The sequence below is a fragment of the Gavia stellata genome, chromosome Z, assembly GCF_030936135.1.
Source record: "Gavia stellata isolate bGavSte3 chromosome Z, bGavSte3.hap2, whole genome shotgun sequence".
In the NCBI taxonomy this organism is placed as follows: domain Eukaryota; kingdom Metazoa; phylum Chordata; class Aves; order Gaviiformes; family Gaviidae; genus Gavia; species Gavia stellata.
The window spans coordinates 25,973,092-25,993,545 of record NC_082637.1 but is presented as its reverse complement, the minus strand read 5'-3'; the positions used below and the strand labels follow the sequence as shown (position 1 = coordinate 25,993,545).

The 20,454-nt window shown below is 43.9% G+C and overlaps 2 protein-coding genes across 2 annotated transcripts in view; one reads left to right on the top strand and one right to left on the bottom strand.

Moving 5' to 3' along the window:
- The window catches only part of THBS4 (thrombospondin 4), a 38,452-nt gene extending 31,317 nt beyond the window's left edge, over nt 1-7,135 (top strand). Inside the window, exons 16-22 of the mRNA XM_059834330.1 lie at nt 163-356; nt 622-800; nt 1,738-1,786; nt 1,886-2,082; nt 2,607-2,779; nt 4,939-5,078; nt 7,074-7,135. Coding sequence (XP_059690313.1) covers nt 163-356; nt 622-800; nt 1,738-1,786; nt 1,886-2,082; nt 2,607-2,779; nt 4,939-5,078; nt 7,074-7,135 — 994 coding nt within the window. The remainder of the gene's footprint in view (nt 1-162; nt 357-621; nt 801-1,737; nt 1,787-1,885; nt 2,083-2,606; nt 2,780-4,938; nt 5,079-7,073) is intronic.
- A 4,670-nt stretch (nt 7,136-11,805) lies between these two features.
- SERINC5 (serine incorporator 5) overlaps nt 11,806-20,454 on the bottom strand; it is a 42,834-nt gene continuing 34,185 nt past the window's right edge. The window contains exons 10-12 of the mRNA XM_059833287.1: nt 19,564-19,603; nt 18,752-18,899; nt 11,806-18,447 (exon numbers count right to left, since the gene is read on the bottom strand). Of these exons, the coding sequence (XP_059689270.1) occupies nt 18,300-18,447; nt 18,752-18,899; nt 19,564-19,603 (336 nt within the window). The 3' untranslated portion in view covers nt 11,806-18,299. The remainder of the gene's footprint in view (nt 18,448-18,751; nt 18,900-19,563; nt 19,604-20,454) is intronic.

The following is a 20,454-nucleotide window of genomic DNA, read 5'->3' as shown; positions in this document are numbered from 1 at the left end:
GTTCTTCCACCTGAGCGACACGAGGTTGTGGTGCCCCACTGGTCTGTGTCCAGCTCCAGGGGTGCCTCCAGTGCATATCCCACTCAGGTACCTGTGCCGTCCCCCATGCAGAGGCAGGAGCTGATGCTGGCGTGCCATTTCTTTTTGTCTCTGTGCCCGTAGTGATGGCGATGGGCACCAGGACAGCACAGACAATTGCCCCACCATCATTAACAGCTCCCAGCTGGACACGGATAAGGACGGGCTGGGTGACGAGTGTGACGAGGATGATGATAACGATGGCATTCCTGACCTCTTGCCCCCAGGTCCTGACAACTGCAGGCTGGTCCCCAACCCAGGGCAGGAAGATGATAATGGTAAGATGGGCCTTCAGGAGCCATTTCGGTGCTTAGGCACTACGTCCTTCCCCAGGCATTACACATGTGCACCAGGATCCGACACAGTCACCATGTGTGCATACACTCATCCCAGGAGGGACCCCAACACACAGGGGCCCTTTGGCCAAGGCAGGGGTCCTCAGGTCCCCTCACCAGGCACTACGGCCATCAGGGCTAAGACTTCACCTGCTTCTTGGACATCTGCTGCACCATAAATCTGCTTTCACTTCTCCGATGCATTCAGGTGATGGAGTCGGGGATATCTGTGAGTCTGATTTTGACCAGGATACAGTGATTGATCGGATCGATGTGTGCCCTGAGAACGCAGAGATCACCTTGACAGACTTCAGGGCCTACCAGACAGTGGTGCTGGACCCAGAAGGGGATGCGCAGATTGATCCTAACTGGGTGGTTCTGAACCAGGTAAAAATACATCTGGTCTTTCTTACCTGTCTGAGAAAGATCATTTGAAAACCACCATAAAACTGTCTCTGTAATTGCTGGACCTCTGGCAAACAAGTGAAAAGTGGAAGCTGTTAGTTGACTATTTTACAGGACTTATAATAAAGGAACTTTCTTTTAGCGTATGGTAGCTTGAAGCTTGATGCTCCTAATAATCTAAAATAACTACAGGCTGGTCAACTTGTTCTGGGTGGGTTTCACTGCTGCCAGGAAGGCAAACACGAGACTTTTGTGTCACCCTATTGATGTATTTCCATAGCAAACAGTTTCATGAATCCTTCCCAGAATTCAAAAGTCTGACCTGCTGTATAGTAGAGAATTTAATCCTATATGGAGTCCAATAACTGTTATTTACAGTAACAAATTTTAGTCTTCAGGAGGCTAATGTGTTCTGAGTCACAAGGAAGGTACAATTTATTCCCATTGCCAAAGTCTCTGCCAAGCCAGCTGAGATGTATACACCTTCCTTAACCTAGTCCTGGCAGTCAGTTTAATCTCAAACTCCATGATCAAACTATATGCGCTAAGCCTAGGAAAAGTTCTCTTCCCCACCCCAGCCCTCTTCCCCTCCCCCCCCGCCAGTCCCATCTCTGATTCTGGCAAGGTTCAGTGATTTCCAGAAGAAGACTGGAGTAGGGAAAGAAAGTATCAGAGTACCAGTATGACCAATTCTGCAATGGGAAAAGAAAAATCCTTCCTGACTCAGGGCACACAAGCAGCTGAAACATTAGTATTTGATTATAGTTCTCATTTTAATTCAGAGCTACAAGTGTTACAGACATGTGAGCAAATGGAGGAGATGGATGGAGGGGGTGCCAGAGGGACGCCAGAAGAGGCTGCTGGGCTTAGCCAACCCAGCTCATCATGCATTCTAACCACCCTGAATTTATTCTTACAGGGCATGGAAATTGTGCAGACTATGAACAGTGATCCTGGCCTTGCTGTTGGTATGTACCCTCTTCTGAGATTCAAGTTTTACAGCAGAAAACTTACAGCATGTGAATGCATTTTCAACAGACTTGTTTTTAACCTGCTTGTATCCTCAGGTTACACAGCTTTTAATGGCGTTGACTTTGAGGGCACTTTTCATGTGAACACAGTGACAGATGATGACTACGCTGGCTTTATTTTTGGTTATCAAGACAGCTCTAGCTTTTATGTGGTAATGTGGAAACAGACTGAACAGACGTACTGGCAAGCGACTCCCTTCAGAGCTGTTGCAGAGCCCGGCATTCAGCTAAAGGTACTTGTTGTTGCTCCTAGCTGGCGACGCAGTGGTCACCGCAGCCTGGCTATGCCATCTTGCCATGTGTTGGCCATGCCACCCCACCATCTGACTGCCATGGACTAAGCCGTCATGCTGTGCGTTGGCCAAGCCATCGCACTGTGTGTTGGCTGTGCTGCCCAACTGCTGTTCTCTCCCAGTGTCAAAGCTGCTAAGTCAGGTGGCTGCCACACAGCCCTGTTAATAGCACCATTTTTAAAGAAACTTCATCTCCAGTCTTGCTCCTGCTCATCAGCTGGAGCGTTTAGTCTCTGCTCTTGTTGTGCTCTGACTCTAATTGGTCAAATTGCTTCCTTCTCCTTGGTTCAGGTACTCAGTTGCTTTTCCATGCAAGCAGTGGCTGTGGTGATACAAGACAAGTTAGGAGCTTGTAAGCAGGAGGGAGGGTGCTCCTGCAGACCTGCTCCCTGCTACAAAGAGACTTAGAGCTCCTCAAAGTGACATTTCTCTGTGGTCAACATTGGAAAATTGTATTTCTGCAGGCTGTGAAATCCAAGACAGGCCCTGGTGAGCACCTTCGCAACTCCCTCTGGCACACGGGGGACACCAGTGATCAGGTCAGGCTGCTGTGGAAAGACCCCCGAAATGTAGGGTGGAAAGACAAAGTCTCCTACCGCTGGTTCCTGCAGCACAGACCCCAGATTGGTTATATCAGGTAAGAGAGGAAACGATAGATAAGGTGAGTACAGATACATGTCTGCCTAAACTGTTGTTTCTCAACACCTAATTCAGATGATAATCTGAGAATTTAGAGTACGTCTGGGCTTTGCACTGATGAAGCCTTATAACAGGTTAGACTTGTGAAATTCAGCCTGCAATTATTTTCATAGGAAAGACAATTCCAAGCTAAGCCTGTTTGTAACTGAAGTTTTCTACCATCTGGCTGTTGTAACTATGCCCTACCCTAATAAGCCCTTTCCTGGCTTTAATACCTTGTTTTCCAAGCTACTACTGGCCACTGATCTGAAAAACAATGCATTTCAAAATGTCTTCATTTTGATCTTTTAGAATATTTTTGTTGGAATTGTGTTACTTCATTTACCTATTCTGGGATAACAGAATTAATCAAAGTTGTCCACTTAAAGGTTGTGATCCTAACTAAGATCAGTAATTATCCTGACACTATAGATTTGAGAATACATAGCATAGCTTTGACAAACTTTCTGAATATATGTAATGCATGTTGTCTATTCTTGATTTTGTTATTGGGGGGGGGGGGAAGTTATGCAAAAAAAATTTCACCATTCAGGAGGAAATGTTTCACTCTGCAACATCCAGATCAGCAGGAATAATACTTGTAGATCAAGGTTGATGTTAAAATGGAAAAAATAAACTGCTCTGGCATCATCAGCTCAGGTTTTGCAGCCTTATAATAGAACAGAAATACAGGTAAGTCAGTCAGTTGTTTTTCAAAAAACCACCACGCTGCAGTTGAGATGCAGTAACTTGATGGTATAATTATTCCACTATTCTGGTGCAGACCATCATCTTCAGTGGTAATTGGAGTGAGCGTATTTGACTTTATGCTAAAATGGATTAAGAACATTTATACAGTCAGTTACTGTGTCCCAGCCACAGGGCAGTAGTGAATAGATCTTGGGTGGCAACTTTATCAGATCAAGCTGTTTGTGAAGCTGCTTCACGAGCAAACATCTGCCTGTGGTTGCAGTCTCTCTAGCCAGCCTAATGTCCCCTGCAACTGGGAAAGGTGGCAAAGTCAGTGTCACAAAATCCCTCAAAAACTAAAGGCAGACAGGCCTAAAGTGAACCTCTGCCAGCTCTCTGTACACATCTCACTGTGGTATGTTTAGCCCAGATGGCACAGACTGTAATGTGCCTGGCAAAGGTTTTCCAAGGCTTCAAGGGAGCTTAGGAAAAAGACACTTGAGCCTCTCCCACGGAAATTTGAAAGACAACAAGTTCTATTCATTGTACAGATACTTTTGAACTGCCTCAGCAAATCAGGAAATTAACTCATGAACATAACAGGAATTGGGGTTTTTTGTCTTATTTTATGAAAAGACACAGGAACTTTCTTTCCTTTCACCACTTGCTGTTTCCTTGCATGTCAGCCCAGCAGTGTCCTCATCCAAAACAGGGCCCTCCAGGCTCATCATTCTCTAAGTCATTTACCCAGTACCCCAGAGGCTGAGGACTTGGTGTAGACAGTGCTGCAACAAGCTCAGCTGGCTCCAGCGTGGTCCTGCTCAAGCCCTCAGCACAGGGCACATGCTGGGGAGCTGGCAGGGTGCAGCTGTTCCCAGAGCTATTTGGGAATTTGCCGATGGGTTTTCTAACAAGAAGATGCCAGATCATCAAAACTGTTCCTGGAATTAATCATATTGACATTTTTAAAGAAATCTCACACTCAAGTTTAAGATTCCAAACTGTTTGTTTGAAACTATGCCTGTTTAAAAAAAAAAAAAAAAGTGTAGCTTCAAACTGTGTGAGGAAAATATCCATCTGGCCTTCAATCTAATCTGGTTCTCCCTTTCTCCTATAACTATCAACTGTGGAAATTTTCAAGAGTTAAAGCTCTCAGCCTGACTGACTGCAGGAAAAAACACTCCAAGGCTTTTGTAGGAAGTGTGAAAAAAAAAACAACCAAACAAAAAAAGAAGCCCAAAAAACCTCAACAATGGCCAAAACAAATTCCCAGCCTACAGAGGAGCTGTCTTAACTGCTTTTTCTCTCCTAGGCTAGATGGGAGGATAGCATGTCCAAGTCTGGAGGCACCATGGATAACAAAATTACCTTTAACAATGTTGCAGCCTTGGAAAATACCTAACGGAGCTTCTGTTTGCTTTCATTAAGGGCAAGATTTTATGAAGGCTCTGACCTAGTGGCAGACTCTGGTGTAACTATAGACACCACGATGCGCGGAGGTCGCCTTGGAGTTTTCTGCTTCTCTCAGGAAAACATTATTTGGTCCAACCTGAAATACCGCTGCAATGGTAATGTTGCTCTTATGTCATTTTAGCTAACAGCTAGCAAGTGACCATGAAGAACTGGTAATGTGGCTGTTGGATTAAGCCATTTTGCATCCTTCCCTTTGTGTTTCATTTACAAGTTACTCACAGCTGTGAAACGCCTCCCCTGACACCAGCAGTACACTGCAGCCCAGCTAGATGGGAACTAACACCTCACAACCGCTCCTCCCAGAGCAGTCACTCTGCTGCAGAGATTGTGCCAACTAAGTAGTATAGCTGTCATCAGAGAATTAGAAATGTTATTTAAAACCAACCAACCCTGAGAGTTGTACATGCACAATATACTGAGGCCATCATGTATGTAGGATGCCTCGAGCTCTGAATAGGTGGTGAAATAAATCTGGAGAGCCAATGGAATTGGTCACCAGGCATCAGTGTCACTTGTGTACTTGCTGGTTGCTCCTCTCTGTGGGAGGACAAGATCATACGATTCCCTTCCTCCTATGGAGGAATCCTTCTCAGACTCCGGGGGGGTGTGCTGGCTCACTCCTCTTGGGGTAAGAGCCTCGCAGCTTAGCCCTGATCTGCCACTGGATGAAATAACTCAAACCTTTGCTACTCATACAGAAGCTGATTGTGTCAGGGTATTTTTGCCCCAGCAGCAGTTCAGCTAGCTTGAAGTGGGGTCAGAGGGGCTGCCCCCTCCTCTCAATATCAACCCCTACCTGACAAAGGCAGTCTTAGGAAAATAAGTTACCAGTCAAGTTGGAATATTTTCCTTACCTGCTTTCTGTGGATCCAAGAAGCCCAGCCCAGGTCTGCAGTGAACATAGCCACTGCATGGTCAGACCCTGGCTCTGTGGCTAGTTCCAGTGATGGACCCTGGTTCTTGGGCACTCGGTACACCTAGGCTGGCGCTTGCAGGTCATGATTATACAGGGGAACTTCTACACAGTGCTGCTTACAATTAAAAATTACTTGATAAGAGTCTTAAACAGTATACGGTTTCCCAGAAAGCATGTGTCAAAGCTGCCATTGAAGTCGCAGATACTTTCCTGGCAGTAAGCAGGCAGCGGCTTTGCTGCAGGCGCTGCAGTAAGTCAATGAAACCCACTCAAATAAGTCTCTGGAGTCCCCAAGTAGCTCTGCTTTCATTTCAGACAAGTTCCTATATTTGCAGAAAAAGCTTAAAAAGAATTTTCAGGCCTCAAAAAAAGAAGTGATCAACAAAAAGCAAAGGACTTATCTACCCCTTTTTTGTATATACTGTATGTATTGACACAGTGACTTCCTTTTTTGAGTTTAGAATTACCTGTCCAGCATCAGGGTGGAAATAAGCAAAGCTGAGGTCAGGCAGTTGAGCTTCATTGCTGTGGCTCCATCTTTAGCTGCAGCTCTAGCTCTGTGGTTAGCTCTGTGGCTCTCCAGGTAAAATGTTCTGGGGTCTGGCAAAGGCACACTGCAAACTCAGCGCTTCAAACAGAACTGTAGTTACTCCGCTGACATTGACCCATCTCCAGCTCCCTTTGCCAATTCTGAAGTTTCTCTACCAGTTGCTACTGGTCCTTGGGTTAATCTTTCTGTCCCTTCTTGTAGTGTGAGAAACCATCAAAGGGAAGTTGAATTAGGATACGTGAGAAATAGAGAGGCTGATGCTACAAACATGTCTGGGGTGCAGAGCAAGACAACCACTTTTTCTGCCTTTCTGGTCAGCGTTTATTAATAAAACTATAAGTGTGGAAGCCACAACGTTTTTGGGTGGAAATGTAATTTGAAGATTGATAGTACTCCATTATGGGCTGGCACTGTAGCACTCACTGTCTTGTTAGCCTCTCTGTGCTTTTCAGTGCTGTACAGCTAAAACTGAAAACATTCCCTGTTCATTCTTAATGTGTAAACAAAAGAGAAGGCATGTTACCTAAAAAAATTAAGAAAAAAAAAAAGTAGGTGGGTAACTCATTAAGTGCTCCTTGATTTTGTCAGAAGAGACTAAACTTTTGCCTATTTTCCTGTTTTCAGACACCATCCCAGAGGACTTTCAAGAATTTCAAGCTCAGCAATTTGGCGTTGGGGATATTTAAGAAGGAAGGGCAAACTAACATTGCTATTGCAAACAATAAACCAATATATTTTAAATCCTTATATGATTGTTGTTGCAAGAGCGCACGCTTGTTCTTATTGATGTCACTATGTCAAATTTTTTGTATGAAAGTGAAAATAAAAAGGAGACAAAATAGACTGGGGCTTCAGTTGTTTTGAAGTTTGCCCTAAAATCTAGGGAGCAGCATGTGATGGAATGACACTTGCTTAAAGCATTCTCAGGAAAAGTTTTTATCTACTGCCATTTTGGATTCAGTATTAAACAGGGTGGGGAAGAAGTGTAATTTTGTGTATCTGGCATGTGTCAGAAACAACAGGTTGCATCTGGGCATGAAGTGGTTGGGAGCTGTCTGGCCAAGCTAAGGGCTTCTTAGACCCTTTCCAGTCCTGCTAGGAAAAAGTTTTATCTATCTCCATCAGAGCAGTTTAACTCCTTTGGAGACTTAGTTACCTTTGGCAGACCTTCTCTAAGAACTCTATTAGACCTCCCTGCCCTCCCACTCCCAGAAAACTATGAGTAACACTATCACATCCTGTAAAAGCAAAAAAGGTGACTGCAGGGAGTTGTAGTCACATTTTATGACTTGCATGTGACTAAAACCGAAAAAGACGTAAGGAGATAAATGCAAACTCACCTACAGGGAGAAAATAATCCTAACTTTCACATACACAAAGCCAGGCTTTGACCTGCTGTAGCCACTCAGAGCCAAGCTCTCTCAGCAGGTACTGCAATCTTATAAAAGTCAGTCACCAAGATAAAAAACTCAAAACACTGAAATAAGCTCTGGTAACCATTAGCAAAGTGCTACAAAACAAAAAGCCAAAAAAAATTGTATCCCAATACACTCTATAATTCGAAGTATAGAAAGGTGTTGGATACTGTGTGCGTTTCTACTACATCCTTTTCAAAATGGAGCTAGGAAAGGGAGGACAAGCTCCAAGGACAGCTGAAGAGAAGGATATTGCAGCCTATAGGATAATTACTTTAAAAAGGACAATGGGAAACTACTTCAGCCTGGGGGGAGGGAGGAAATACACAGAGGGAGAATACAGTGAGGGTTTTAAAAAAATGAGAAGTAGCCCTGAGAAAATGAACAGCCAAGAATGCAGGGGCAATGCTGAGTTAAATTATCAGATGAGAGTGTCAAAACAAACAAACAAAAAAAATTTGTTTCCTGGTCTCAGTAGGGTAGAAAAACCCTTAAGGTTTATGGTGCTATGAAAGGCTTGGGCTACGGGAAGTTTTCACTGCAGGCTTGCCAAAGCTTCTGAGAGCAGCACGGCTCTGGGACCTGTCCCACGGGGGATCCCAGAGTCCCACAGCAAAAAGCATGACGCAGGAGCGTTCCTCTGGCAGGGCGCTTCATCATGAAAGGTCCTCCAGTTTCAGTCCTCCTTTCCCCTTGGCTTCACCAAACCCAACTTCACTTACCAGGTTTTCCACAGAGGATTGAAAGGCTAGTTACTTTGGAGCAACACAGAGGGTATTGTCAAATTATGCTTAAAAGGTGAGAAAAACCATCTTTTTCTAGCTGAACATAGACTGTAACTACTGTATTGTTCACTTACGAACGAGAACACAGACCATAAAGCAAATTTACGTCTTCCTTATCATGCATTTGCATTTCACTGGATGGAGCCCCTTCTCCAGGCAGAAATCCTGGTTTGGGTGCAATCCACGCAGAAGGCAGTTACTTGTACTGGGCTCACGCACACTGTGGGTGCACCGCAGCGATGACCTGCAGCGCATACGTTTTGTACAAGTGGTCTCCTCACAGTGGATGCAACAGGCGTGGCCCCCCCCCGACCTGCCTCCAGCATGTACTGGCCAGGGCACACCACCACACATCAGCTGTACCAGCAAACACGACTGCAGCCAGCCCCCAACCCCTGCCAGCCTCCGAACCTCCACCCAGCCCTCCCACCTGCGGCCAGAGGCTCTCCCCCTGCTACAGCAGCTGGGAGGGAGCACCCTGGCCATTTGCCACACGTTTGCCACCTTTGAGCTTGCCCATTTCTGGGCTCTCTTCCAGTCTACACCATGGCCGTCGGCCACTGGAGGCTGGAAGATGAGATACAGGCTCTAACTCTCATGCTGTCAAAGTAATTGCATGAAGCTGTGAGCTTCTAACCTCCCCCAACAGAAAACATACTGGCTTGCTCAACTGGTAGCCACAGACACCAGTTACAGCTCAGACAGCCAGACTTTTTCTTTTGTTTCAGAAGGTGCTGTTGGAACCTTACAATGGGATGCTGGAGCTCACTGTGTCTCTTGTGTTGATACACCAACTGCTGGGTAGCCTGCAAGTTCAGGAACAGCAACAGTTCATGTTTCCATCAGAGACTGTGCAGTCCCTGGGTGTAAGTAAGTGTTTAAAAAAGCTCCTCTTGCACCACCACCTCTTTCTGGCCTACTATGCAATGCAGACACAGCTCCATGTGTGGCCTCTGGCAAGTAAAGACACTGCAATCCCACATCCTTAAAACTGGGCATGTAGTTCTCTCTTGCCCCCACCGCCTGCGCAGCTGGGCTGCACTCAGCTGGGGCAGCAGCTGCAACGCCTTTGGAGTTCAGAGTCCTGGGGCCCCTGCGCACCAGGGCCTAACATCTCACCAAAGGTTAACTCTTTCCTGAGTGCTAAAAACACCACAGCAAACATACCTCAAATGCTTCTGTTCCCTAAACCAGAATATTGGAAGTGACCTACAATGATCGTCTAGTCCAACTGCCCGACCAATCCAGGGATGTCCAGAAGTCAAAGCCTGCTATTAGGGGCATTGTCCAAATGCCTCTTAAACACCGACAGGCTTGGGGCATCCACCACCTCTGAAGGAAGCCTGTTCCAGGGTTTGACCACCCTCTCGGTAAAGAAATGCTTCCTCAAGTCCAGTCTAAACCTCCCCTGGTGCAGCTCTGAACCATTCCCAAGCATCCTGTCACTGGATACCGGGGAGAAGAGAGCAGCACCTCACTCTCCTCTCTGCTTCCCCTCCCCAGGAAGCTGCAGAGAGCAGTGAGGTCACCCCTCAGCCTCCTTCTCTCCAAACTAGACAAGCCCAGAGTCCTCAGCCGCTCCTCAGAGGACATGCCCTCCAGCCCCTTCAGCAGCCTTCTTGCCCTCCTCTGGACACATTCCAGGACCTTCGCATCCTTCTTAGATCGTGGGGCCCAGAACTGCGCACAGTACTCAAGGTGAGGCCTCACCAACGCTGAATACAGCAGGATGATCCCCTCTTTTGACCGGCTGGTTATACTGTGTTTGATGCACCCCAGGATGCGGTTTCCCTCTTGGCTGCCAGGGAAACTGGCAGGAAACTGCTGACTCGTATTGAGCCTGCTGCCGGCCGGCACCCCCAGCCCCGTTTCCGCAGGGCTGCTCTCCAGCCACTCCTCTCCTAATCTGTACTTGTGCCTGGCATTACTCTAGGCGAGGTGCAGGATCCCGCATTTGGAGTTGCTAAACGTCATCCCATTAATCACTGCCCAATGCTCCAATCTATCTAGATCCCTCCACGAGGCCTCTTGTGCCTCAAGAGAGTCAACAGCACCTCCCGGTTTGGTATCGTCCGCAAACTCGCTAATGGCGCCTTCAACTCCTGCATCCGGATCATCGATAAATACATGGAACCCAACTGGCCCTAGAGCTGAGCCCTGAGGAACACCGCCAGCCAGAAGTAGCCCCATTCACTACTACTCTTTGAGCTCTGCCCTTCAGCCAGCTCTTCACACAGCTCACCATGAACCCACTCATCTCCCAGTTTGAAACACCAGAAAAGAACAGCCTGCCAGGATGCTGTAGGGTGGGGTGAAGGCAGGGGTGGGCAGACTGGCAGGAGGCTGTGGAGCAACGGTGGTCGGCTCTCACAAACCCTCAGCACCACTCAGGAACCGCTCTCTGCCTTGCACCTCAGGTCCACATGCATAGCCTCCCAGCTATGCGCATCAGAGCTGCATAGAGAATAGCAGCTGCCATTCAACCTTTTGAAACTCGGTCAGCAGTTTCTTGTAACCACAAGGAACCCACGTCGTCATGGTGTGGACTCGCAAGCTCTACGGCATGGGTGCAACCAGTACTGTCAGACAGGCTGCAGCTGGCACAGGCTGAAACAGGACTCCACGATAGCCCGAACATGGTGAGAAGCAAGGGACCACGACCCATGGAGACATAGCACCTTCCCTGGTGCAGATCTAGGTGTCAAATTCAGCAGCTGCCTACTCCACCGTCTGGGCAAACGAGAGGAAAAAAAACCCCAAACAATCGGAGATCCTTGTTTCAAACAGCTGCACGGGCTTCAGTGCTATATTTGGCCTGGAAAATACTTTGTTTGCACTGTCACAGCTATCTGACACATCTCGGAGAGCTGGATTGTACAGAGCAGATGCCACAGACAAATCTGTGCAGCCTGCCATCTTCCGGAGATCACGCTCTGGAGGAACACAAAAATAACATGGACAGCAATGCCATGTAATATTCCACAGGCCAACATTTTTTTTGTTAAACAACATCCAAATGTAGTGAACAAAAAAGATCAACCAATTTACTTTTACTGGCTCAATAACTGCTTAGCTCATATATTTATATAATTTTTAAGTTTCTCCTAGAATGAGTTGACTTTTCAACTTCTGTACATCACAACAATTCATTTCAAATGTAAGAAAAACTTTATTGGTCCATTAAACATTAGATCTATAACAATACATTGACTCAGTATACAAAGGAAAGTGTCCATAAAAACCATTAACATGCTTTAAAAAGGCAAAACTGTTGACTATTTTACAATTAAGATCTTACAATTCTGAAATCTTTACCAAACCTTAAAAGTCAAAGTGTCACAGTTACTACAGATCACAACACTCGCAAAAAATGTTAAATAAACTAGCAAACCTCCACTTCACTGGGCTACAGCTTACTAAAATAAAACCACACTTACACATCAAAAGTTCATTTGAGATATTAAGAACCTTGAAAAAGACTAATTATATCCCCTCACCATTAAGAAAAAGTGTTTACATTTTGACTACTTTGCATCCAGTTTTTGAACATGGCATATACGAGACCGAACACCACTCATTAGTGGTAAACAAAAAGCAGACAGTGAACCCATATGCTCCTAGTAAGTATTTTCTCAGCTTGTGTATGACAAGTTGAACCATTTTCTGTGAAAGTTAATCTTCCTTGCCTCCTTGCATGGATGTCTGACGACGCCTAAGCACCTGGACATCGATCAGTAAGAGGAAAAATAAAGCTATGGCATGAGTAACGAGACATTATTTCCCCACAGCTCCCAAAATCCTTCTTGGCTTTGCACTGGGGCTTCTTTGGCACAAGCGCAGTTGCAGTGCTGCACCCTGCAGCTCTGGCAAGGAAAAGCCCTGGAAGCTTTAAGCTGTTGGAGCACTTTCAAAGCTGACGGCTGTGGCTCTGAAGAAGTTTGTGCAAACGGCTGTGTGCTACGGCACTGCGAGCTATCGGAGACTGGCAAATAGGAGGAAGCCAATGTGGCTTATATCTGAAATAAATTCCAACTTTTTAAAAATACCATTATTGAACAGGTATGGAATGAGTTGAAACCAGGTTTGAGAAAAAACAAAACAAAACAAAACTGGATTTAAGGCCTACCTGAAAGCTACAGAGTTTCTTCAGGCATTAGAAAGCAGCCGTCATGCCAGTCTCCCAGAATTTCTACTTCAAACCCTGCGCAGTGTGTCTGCATCCCCATCCTGGGGCACTCGGGCATTCAGGACGTTGAAAATGCAGAGACATACCAGTTCCCAAGCTATGTATCCTGTTACAAGTACAAAAAGCCAAAGCTTTCTAAGCACTTGACCCCTGGCATTCCCTTGTACAGTCATGTGAAATGCTCAGTTCAAACTACTGTTTACAAAATTGAAAACACAAAGTAAAATGTCACGGCGCTGATTATGTGTTTTCCTCCCACAAAAACTTGTAGGCTGTTTCGGAAAACTAAGGAGCAGTTTTCACAGAGGAAAACTGATCCATATAAGAACATATGATCCTTGACTTTGCTTCAACACTGCAGGTTGTCCTGGTATAAAAAGGAAAGGATTGACAAGACCTGGCAAAGAAGTCTTTGCTAGTTTCTAGCACCAAAGACATCCCACTTGACAGGAATCAGAATGGGAGTGAAGCAGGTTTACAATGCCTTTAAAAAACAAATGCAAGGAGAAAAAGGCAAATAAAACGAGAGATACAGCCTGCAAGCAAAAGACATTGCTTCTAAAGCCCAGAAGGAAAGACGAGAGCAAAATTTTAGCTGCAGATAATCTTGCTTATCTAACCACACACATACAGTCTCGTGGAATTTCGCTTCATCAACTTATTTAGGAGAAAAGCCTAACAGTTTATAGCATAAATCCAGTCAGTGGATTATTTTGTTACTGATCTCTTCAGAGACACCCATGACACTGTGGGCTGCTAGTCAAAGTTCAAGCAGCACTATCTTGAGTTCCCAAATTTTCCTGATGCATTGGTCAAAAACAGAGACCTGTTAAAAAACAGCTTTTTGCAAGTGCAACTGTTGCTTCATTAATAGCAACGTTCTAGCCCAGAAATTACTGCACCAGTGGCTGATGAAGCAGTTATATGTGCATAGCTTATATCTCAAAGCGCTTCTAGATTTGTAAAAAGGTGCGAAAACACAAAATAAATAAATAAATAGACATGCAGTGTTTATGATTCTGTGAGGGAACAAGCCCTCTCTCTGGACTACGCATACATTATCAACACTGAATTACCCGTTTCAGACGAAAGTGGCCCAACACAGCCAGGATTTACCGAATTAGCTGGGCAAGTATGAGCTTTTTGAACCTCATGGAAATGCTTGAAGTACAAAGCTAAGAGTATCACAAACATGCAATAACTCTGAAGTGTGATCACAGTGGAGTTCCTTAGCTGGCATCCAGCTGCAAGGGCTGCCTGCACGCTTTGAGGAACTACGTGGTAAAGAGCAAACAAGCATATCCATCTGCTTTCCACACATCTTTCATAAGGTTTTATTGTCTCATTTGTCAGTCCAGCTATTTGGATTCAGACACTTGTTCTTCAAGTCCGTCCCACTGATTTTACCCCAAACAAGAACCAGTCACGATTGTGGCTTTCGGTTGCCTTCAGGAGAAAAACTAAAATTGTTCCAGTCTCAGACGGCAGTGCAGCAGTGATGTTCCAAATAACCATTCTTGCGATAGCAAATTTGAATAAGTAGGAAAATGCCAATAAAATTGTTTCACCTTCCCAGCAGAACTAACTTCTGCCAACATGCTCTGTTCCTCCAAGAATCCATTAAACGATAGCATTAGTTCAAATTCAAGTTTAACTAGAGGAAACAGTACAGGACATGTTCTCTAGTCTTCCTGTCTCTGTAACAACAGCTTCCTCACTTCACACAGCCCAAAAATACTAGCAGCCAGAAATGCTGCACCGCTCACTTACGTCCGGGAACAAATTCAGTGAACAATCGTGGCACAAGGCAGGATAGACACTGCACAGCTAACCACCTCAAGCAGAGCAGTTACCTGCACTTTCAGGTATGGGGAGAGAAAGTTAACTATACAGTTTAAATGTAAATGTAAGCAACAACTACTCATTTATTTACAAAAGCATCAGGCTATCTGTGAGTTTTCCCAGTTCATCTTCCACCTCACAATAATATCTGAATCAGTCTCATCCCCAAAGGTTTGTCAAGCACAGATTATTTGGTCTTCCACATGCACCATGGGTCTGACTGTGCCTTGTACGCACTGCTGTAACGCACAAGGCAGCATCACCCAGTCACAGGCTCAGCTCAGGTTTTCAAGTTCCAGTGCCACCTGAATTACTAGCTACCACAGCAGTAGGTATGAAGGCACTTCTTAGAAAGGTTTTAAAAGCCCATTTGGTGAACTGTTTGGAGTCTATGAACTGGGCATTTGAATCCTAGACCCTAGACAAGGATTTTATTAAGTAGTTGCACGTGGAAGTTCACAGTACAGATTTTACAGCGAACGCTAAGGCTTTAACATTTGCCTGGCCAGCAGGAAGCCATGCCTCGCTGAGAAACTAGAGGCTTTGCACACCCAAGTGCCATCAGTTACTGATTCCTTAGAAAGGCCTGGAGATTCATAGCTGGATCTGGGGCCACAGCATGGACACACAGGTCCTCAAAGTTATTTTCGGGGTCTTTTCCCACAACGTTTGCTTAGAAGCTGACAAAGCAGTGTAGTCAGGCACTGCCCCATTCCCACCCTACGTATAGCTGCAGATCTAGATGCTTAAGGTCAATAGCTGGTGTAAGGGAAGGATAAAGGAGCAACTCAGCGAGGCGAGTGCTGTGTAAGAAGAATGGAGTCATGCCTCACTGTGGACTTACAACCCTGTTTCCTCTGTGCAAAACCTATTTACTTAAATATAAACTATTAAAAAAATGAGCACAAGGAGGTGCAGGAAGTCCTTATGCAGGCAGATACCGCCTACATAAAATAAGTGTTTTTGTAAACAAATAAGAACATCCATTGGCCAAGATACATATTAAGATCATCCACATTTGTAACTGGGATGCCGTCTATCAGAACCAGAGAACAGTTACCATTCCCTGCCTTATAACTTGACATAGTGCATGCCACCTTCTGTAGAACTCCTTTCCCAGACTGTTCTGTTATAAAAAACATTGCTAATTTAAAAAAAAAAAACCAAACATGCTTGGTTTCTCATAGTAAAACACATATGGCACTAGAAGACAACTCCTGCGAGCCTCTATACTTTAGGGAACAGCATTCGCCAAGGGAGGAGCAAGAGTCTGGACTATCTCAACTGCAGCTCACAGCTCTAGCACTGGATCAAGACTGTTTGTCAGAATAGCTGCTATGAGTTAGGTAGGACAACTGTTAGTCATCACTGCACAGCCAGTAAGCTCTTATCTTGGAGATGGGACAGATAAAGGCTTCTAGATAATGAATGCATTAACAAAGGCCTTTTTCTGCTGCACAACAATCTGCATGGCTGGACTCCAAATGCACGCAGAGACATACTGACAGGCCCCCATGCTAGCAGAGCTCTTGGCAAGATCAGAACCTCCCAGCTGAAGCAAAAGGAAAGGAAAAAAACCTGCCTCCCCCTCCAGAGCTATTTGTTGCTTTTCTAACTCAATGTCAAAGCGAAGCTTTAACTGCCTTTCTTCCCCTAGTGTAAACAAGGAGAAAAGTGGCAAGAGAGTCACCTGTGGACAGACTCCTTCCCTCAGATCTCATGACAGATGTATTTTGAGGCTCCTAATCACTGGGGTAAGTGGTATAAGTATACAGGACTGCAGACCTGTAGATTTCATTTGAGGTAAGAGTGCATGGGGTTGGGAAGATCACACCCCTAGCAAGCTCCAAGCAGGACAGAAACCCTAGGATACCATAGCAACAAAGCAGCTAAAAATGGTAATGAAAACAAGAGCAGAACTGAGATCTGTTACATTAGGATTACTCACCAGGTGTGCATTAGCCATCAGTTATTGCAACAGAACAAATAAGGCATGCAAATATTTTGGCCATCTCATTGGCCTCTATGTTGTGCTTTACTTTGCAGAAAGCATTGGGTGAAGATTTAAGGCTCAATCATATTTCAAAAGAAGAACTGCTAAATCAGTTGATTTTGTTTATATCCTGCATATTTCACATTGTATGTGTATATATATATATACAGAGAGAGAAGACAAAACCTCTGGGACTAGCATAAGTCATAAATTCACCCCACTGGAATGTAGATAACTATAGTGGGTTCAACCTTATTCAGCATTTAGGGGATCTGAGCTGTTGTTCTACCACCAAATCATCTGCTTAAAGCAAATAAAAGTGATATGCTAGGGTTTAATACTGTCAATTTGTACTAAGGCAGCTGCTGTTAGATTTGTGTCTTCTGGTTTTGTTTTTCTAACCGCTTACCACACTGCTTGGAATAGGAGTTCTCCAAAAGAAGTTTAGTCTCCATTTAATGAATTGGTTGGCTAAGTCCCATCCCAACAGCAAAACTAACATCAACAGAGGAGAATAAAAATATAGCAGTTAGAACGAATACTTTCCAACCAACACACAGGCAGAAAAGGAAGATGACGCACTACAGTCCTTTTCTGACCATTAATGCATTTAAAATATTATAAAATTAGTAATGGAAACAGAACTGAAGATCCTGGGAGATCTTTAGACACACGTTGAAACAGCAGGGTAGAAAAGTACATGAGCACTCCACTTAAATTTAACAGCAACTGGCAGTGCTCCTGTAATTAGCATTTTCTCAACAGCAAACATTCTGAATAAAGAATGTACCGTATCTTAAATCCCCATGCAGTAGACACAGCTTGCAGTTTAAGTAAGCCGGCAAAGCAAAGTTGGACAAAATTCAGAGTTTAAGAATTTCTGTGTAGAACTCCCCTTCTGTTAACAACTGGACCAGATCTGAATTACATAAAATATTCAGGTGCCTTTTAAAGTTATAATAGAATAAATACTCTATTATAATTGGTACATTCCTTTCTCAATCTAGGTATACAATAACTTAATATATTTAATATTTAGATAAACAATTTTTAGTAGATGCTTTGGCAATCAAATTCTTACATATTCTCTATTTCTACAGAAGTATTTAGTTACGTTTTCAGAAAAAATTATCTGGATACTACTTATAAGAATTACATGCCGTACAAAACAGCAGTCCAAATCATCTCTGCAAACTGTAAAAGACACAGCTAATAAAAGAGTATAAAAAGGAATGCATATTTGCTAGAAGATATCCAACATTCACAGGAAGGAAGAAGATATATCTGCACCATGATTTTTTCTTTTCTTGCCAATGAAGCCAGAGAAAGATTGTCAGTTATTTGAAAAGCATTTCACTTACTCCAGTTTATGCAACAACTGTGTTTCCTATACCACACATCAGCGTTACAAAAGTTTTGGAACAGATTTGTTCATGACAATTAAAAAAGGTAAAAAAGTCTTCAATCATTTGTTTAGTCTGACTAAAAACTTACTAACTGGTACATTACAGTAGGTGGGCAATAGGTGTTTCCTCATTACAAAATGGCTGTTGTGTTTTATTTGTAACAGGGTGGAAAAAAAAGAAAGAAAAAGAAAAAGAGACAAACACAGAAGGACCTTCTGAGTGTTCACACTGAGAACTCTCTGGTTGGGCAACAGAGCGGAGCAATAAGAGTCCATAAGTACAGACAGACACAAACCCAACAGGAGACCATCTTAATCCAGAAGATGGACCAGGTTCCGGTGAAGAATTTTTCAATCTGAGCACTTTCATAACTGTTAAGGAAAGAAAGAAAAAAAAGAAGCAATAAACTCACTATTCTTATCTCAGACTGCAGTATCCCCTGTTTTTCCAAGTGGGTGACAGGCTTCAACTAGGTTAACCCAGACAACAAGCAGGGGACAGCAACCCTTTACAGAGCAAGATCTTACTCAAGAATCACCCAGGAAAGACTTGCAACATCTCGTCCAGCTTCTTACTTAAGGAGGGGAGACACACTGATGGCAGAAGTTCCTGTTCATATCTCCCCTCTCAATGCAGAGAGACATTAATTTCTCAGCTTTAAAGAAATACACTTACTGGAACCAATGAGTTACTGTCATCATCACGTAGAGCGAAGCCAAGAAGAAAACGAAGTGGAAGTAGGCATAACTGTACACCGTGCCTTTCTTCTCATCGTAAATCACAGTCTGGCCTCCCCTTTTTGCAATGTGCTCTTCAGCATCAGCTGTACGAGACAGGAAACAAGAAAGCCGTTGCAAATTTAATAAGAACTGAAAACAGCAGCTGGCTTCACAAAGAACACAAGAAAATATCTATGGTGTGATTTAGGAAAGTGTGATACACTTGAACATTTCCTTGCCCTCAGGGCATGGGCTGAAGCCTTCAGTAAAAGAAACTGGACTGCCACCGAAATCCTGCTTTATATCCGCTTCCTGGCCTACTGGCTAGTTTTTGAGCATTTGGGCCATTTAAATTGCTCTACCTGTACGATACTCTTCTGGCAAGCCCAAGCTGATAACCCTGATTGTACCAGGTCTGCAAATAGGACACTCCCTTCCTAACTCACTCCTGAGCTGCAGCCCCTGCAGAGCTGCTGCGCCAAAAATCCAGCAGTCAGTCAGGCCCACAAGCATGCAAACAGCAGATTACTCTTTGTATGTTGCAGTAATGAAATGTTCTTTAAGGAATTATTAACTAGCTTGTTGTTTTAAAATGGTATTGTTACATCTCTTGCTTCGCTCCCTAGTCTAACTTTGAGCTCTTCAGCTTCTTCAGTTTGATATTGCTACAGAACGAGGATACAAGCAGCTCTCCATCTGCAGCGGTGTCCTTGCTCTTCGGTCTGAAAGCCACAAGTGAGGTAAATTGTGCAGTGAAAATGTAATTACCATCTCCATCAGGCACACAGCAAAAGCAGCAACGAGCTACCTGTGGAACAGACAACAGGAAGGGTAAGAATCTGTGCTACAGCAAAGAAGCAGAACAGCTGGTGAAGGAAGATCTGTTGTGTCTACATTACAGACACTAATTTAGAAAAGTCTGGTTTGTATTTCCAACCAGCGGAAAACTCAAATTAGGATTTGCCAAGTAGTTCATAACAGCAGTTTCTAAGCTTCAGAAAAGTCTACTCAGTAAGATTTAGAGCAAATTAACCATTCTTTAAGAATTACTCTCCCCATTTTACATAACTCGTCAAACACTGGTGCAAATAATTATGACAAAATGGTGGAAAAGTGACAGTAAAGTGGTTACACATTAGTAGTTCAGAGGGGACTTACCTCTTCAGACTTGCATCTAAATGCTTTTTAAATAAAAATTTTCTCTACTGAAACGAAAGCATAAGGAACATTTAAAACCCTGCTGCATGGGTTAGAAATCACAACTGCACAAGCATAAGTGAGAAATGTACTTATCTTTGCAAGACTTTGCTGAAATGGAGACAGAATGAGTACAAGCAGAATGAGTAAAAGCAGAAAGCTGGGTTTACTGCTTTATTTAAATGAAGATTATTTTTTTTTAACTGATGGAAAAAGGAAAGCTGAAATTGACACTTCTTGTGTTGAGTCATAATGTAAATGGGAAAAGGGTGCTGACCATCCAATAAATATGTAAGTAAGTGCATTTTCTGCACCAGACCGCAGTACAAGTCAGCACTTTCTGTAGGGCATCACCAACATTATTTGTTCTGATAAAATCCTACTCTGGGATTTATTTTGGTTGTGGTCTGATGAAGACAATGAACGGTATTAGGAAAATTCCCTTTTCTAACTATTATATCA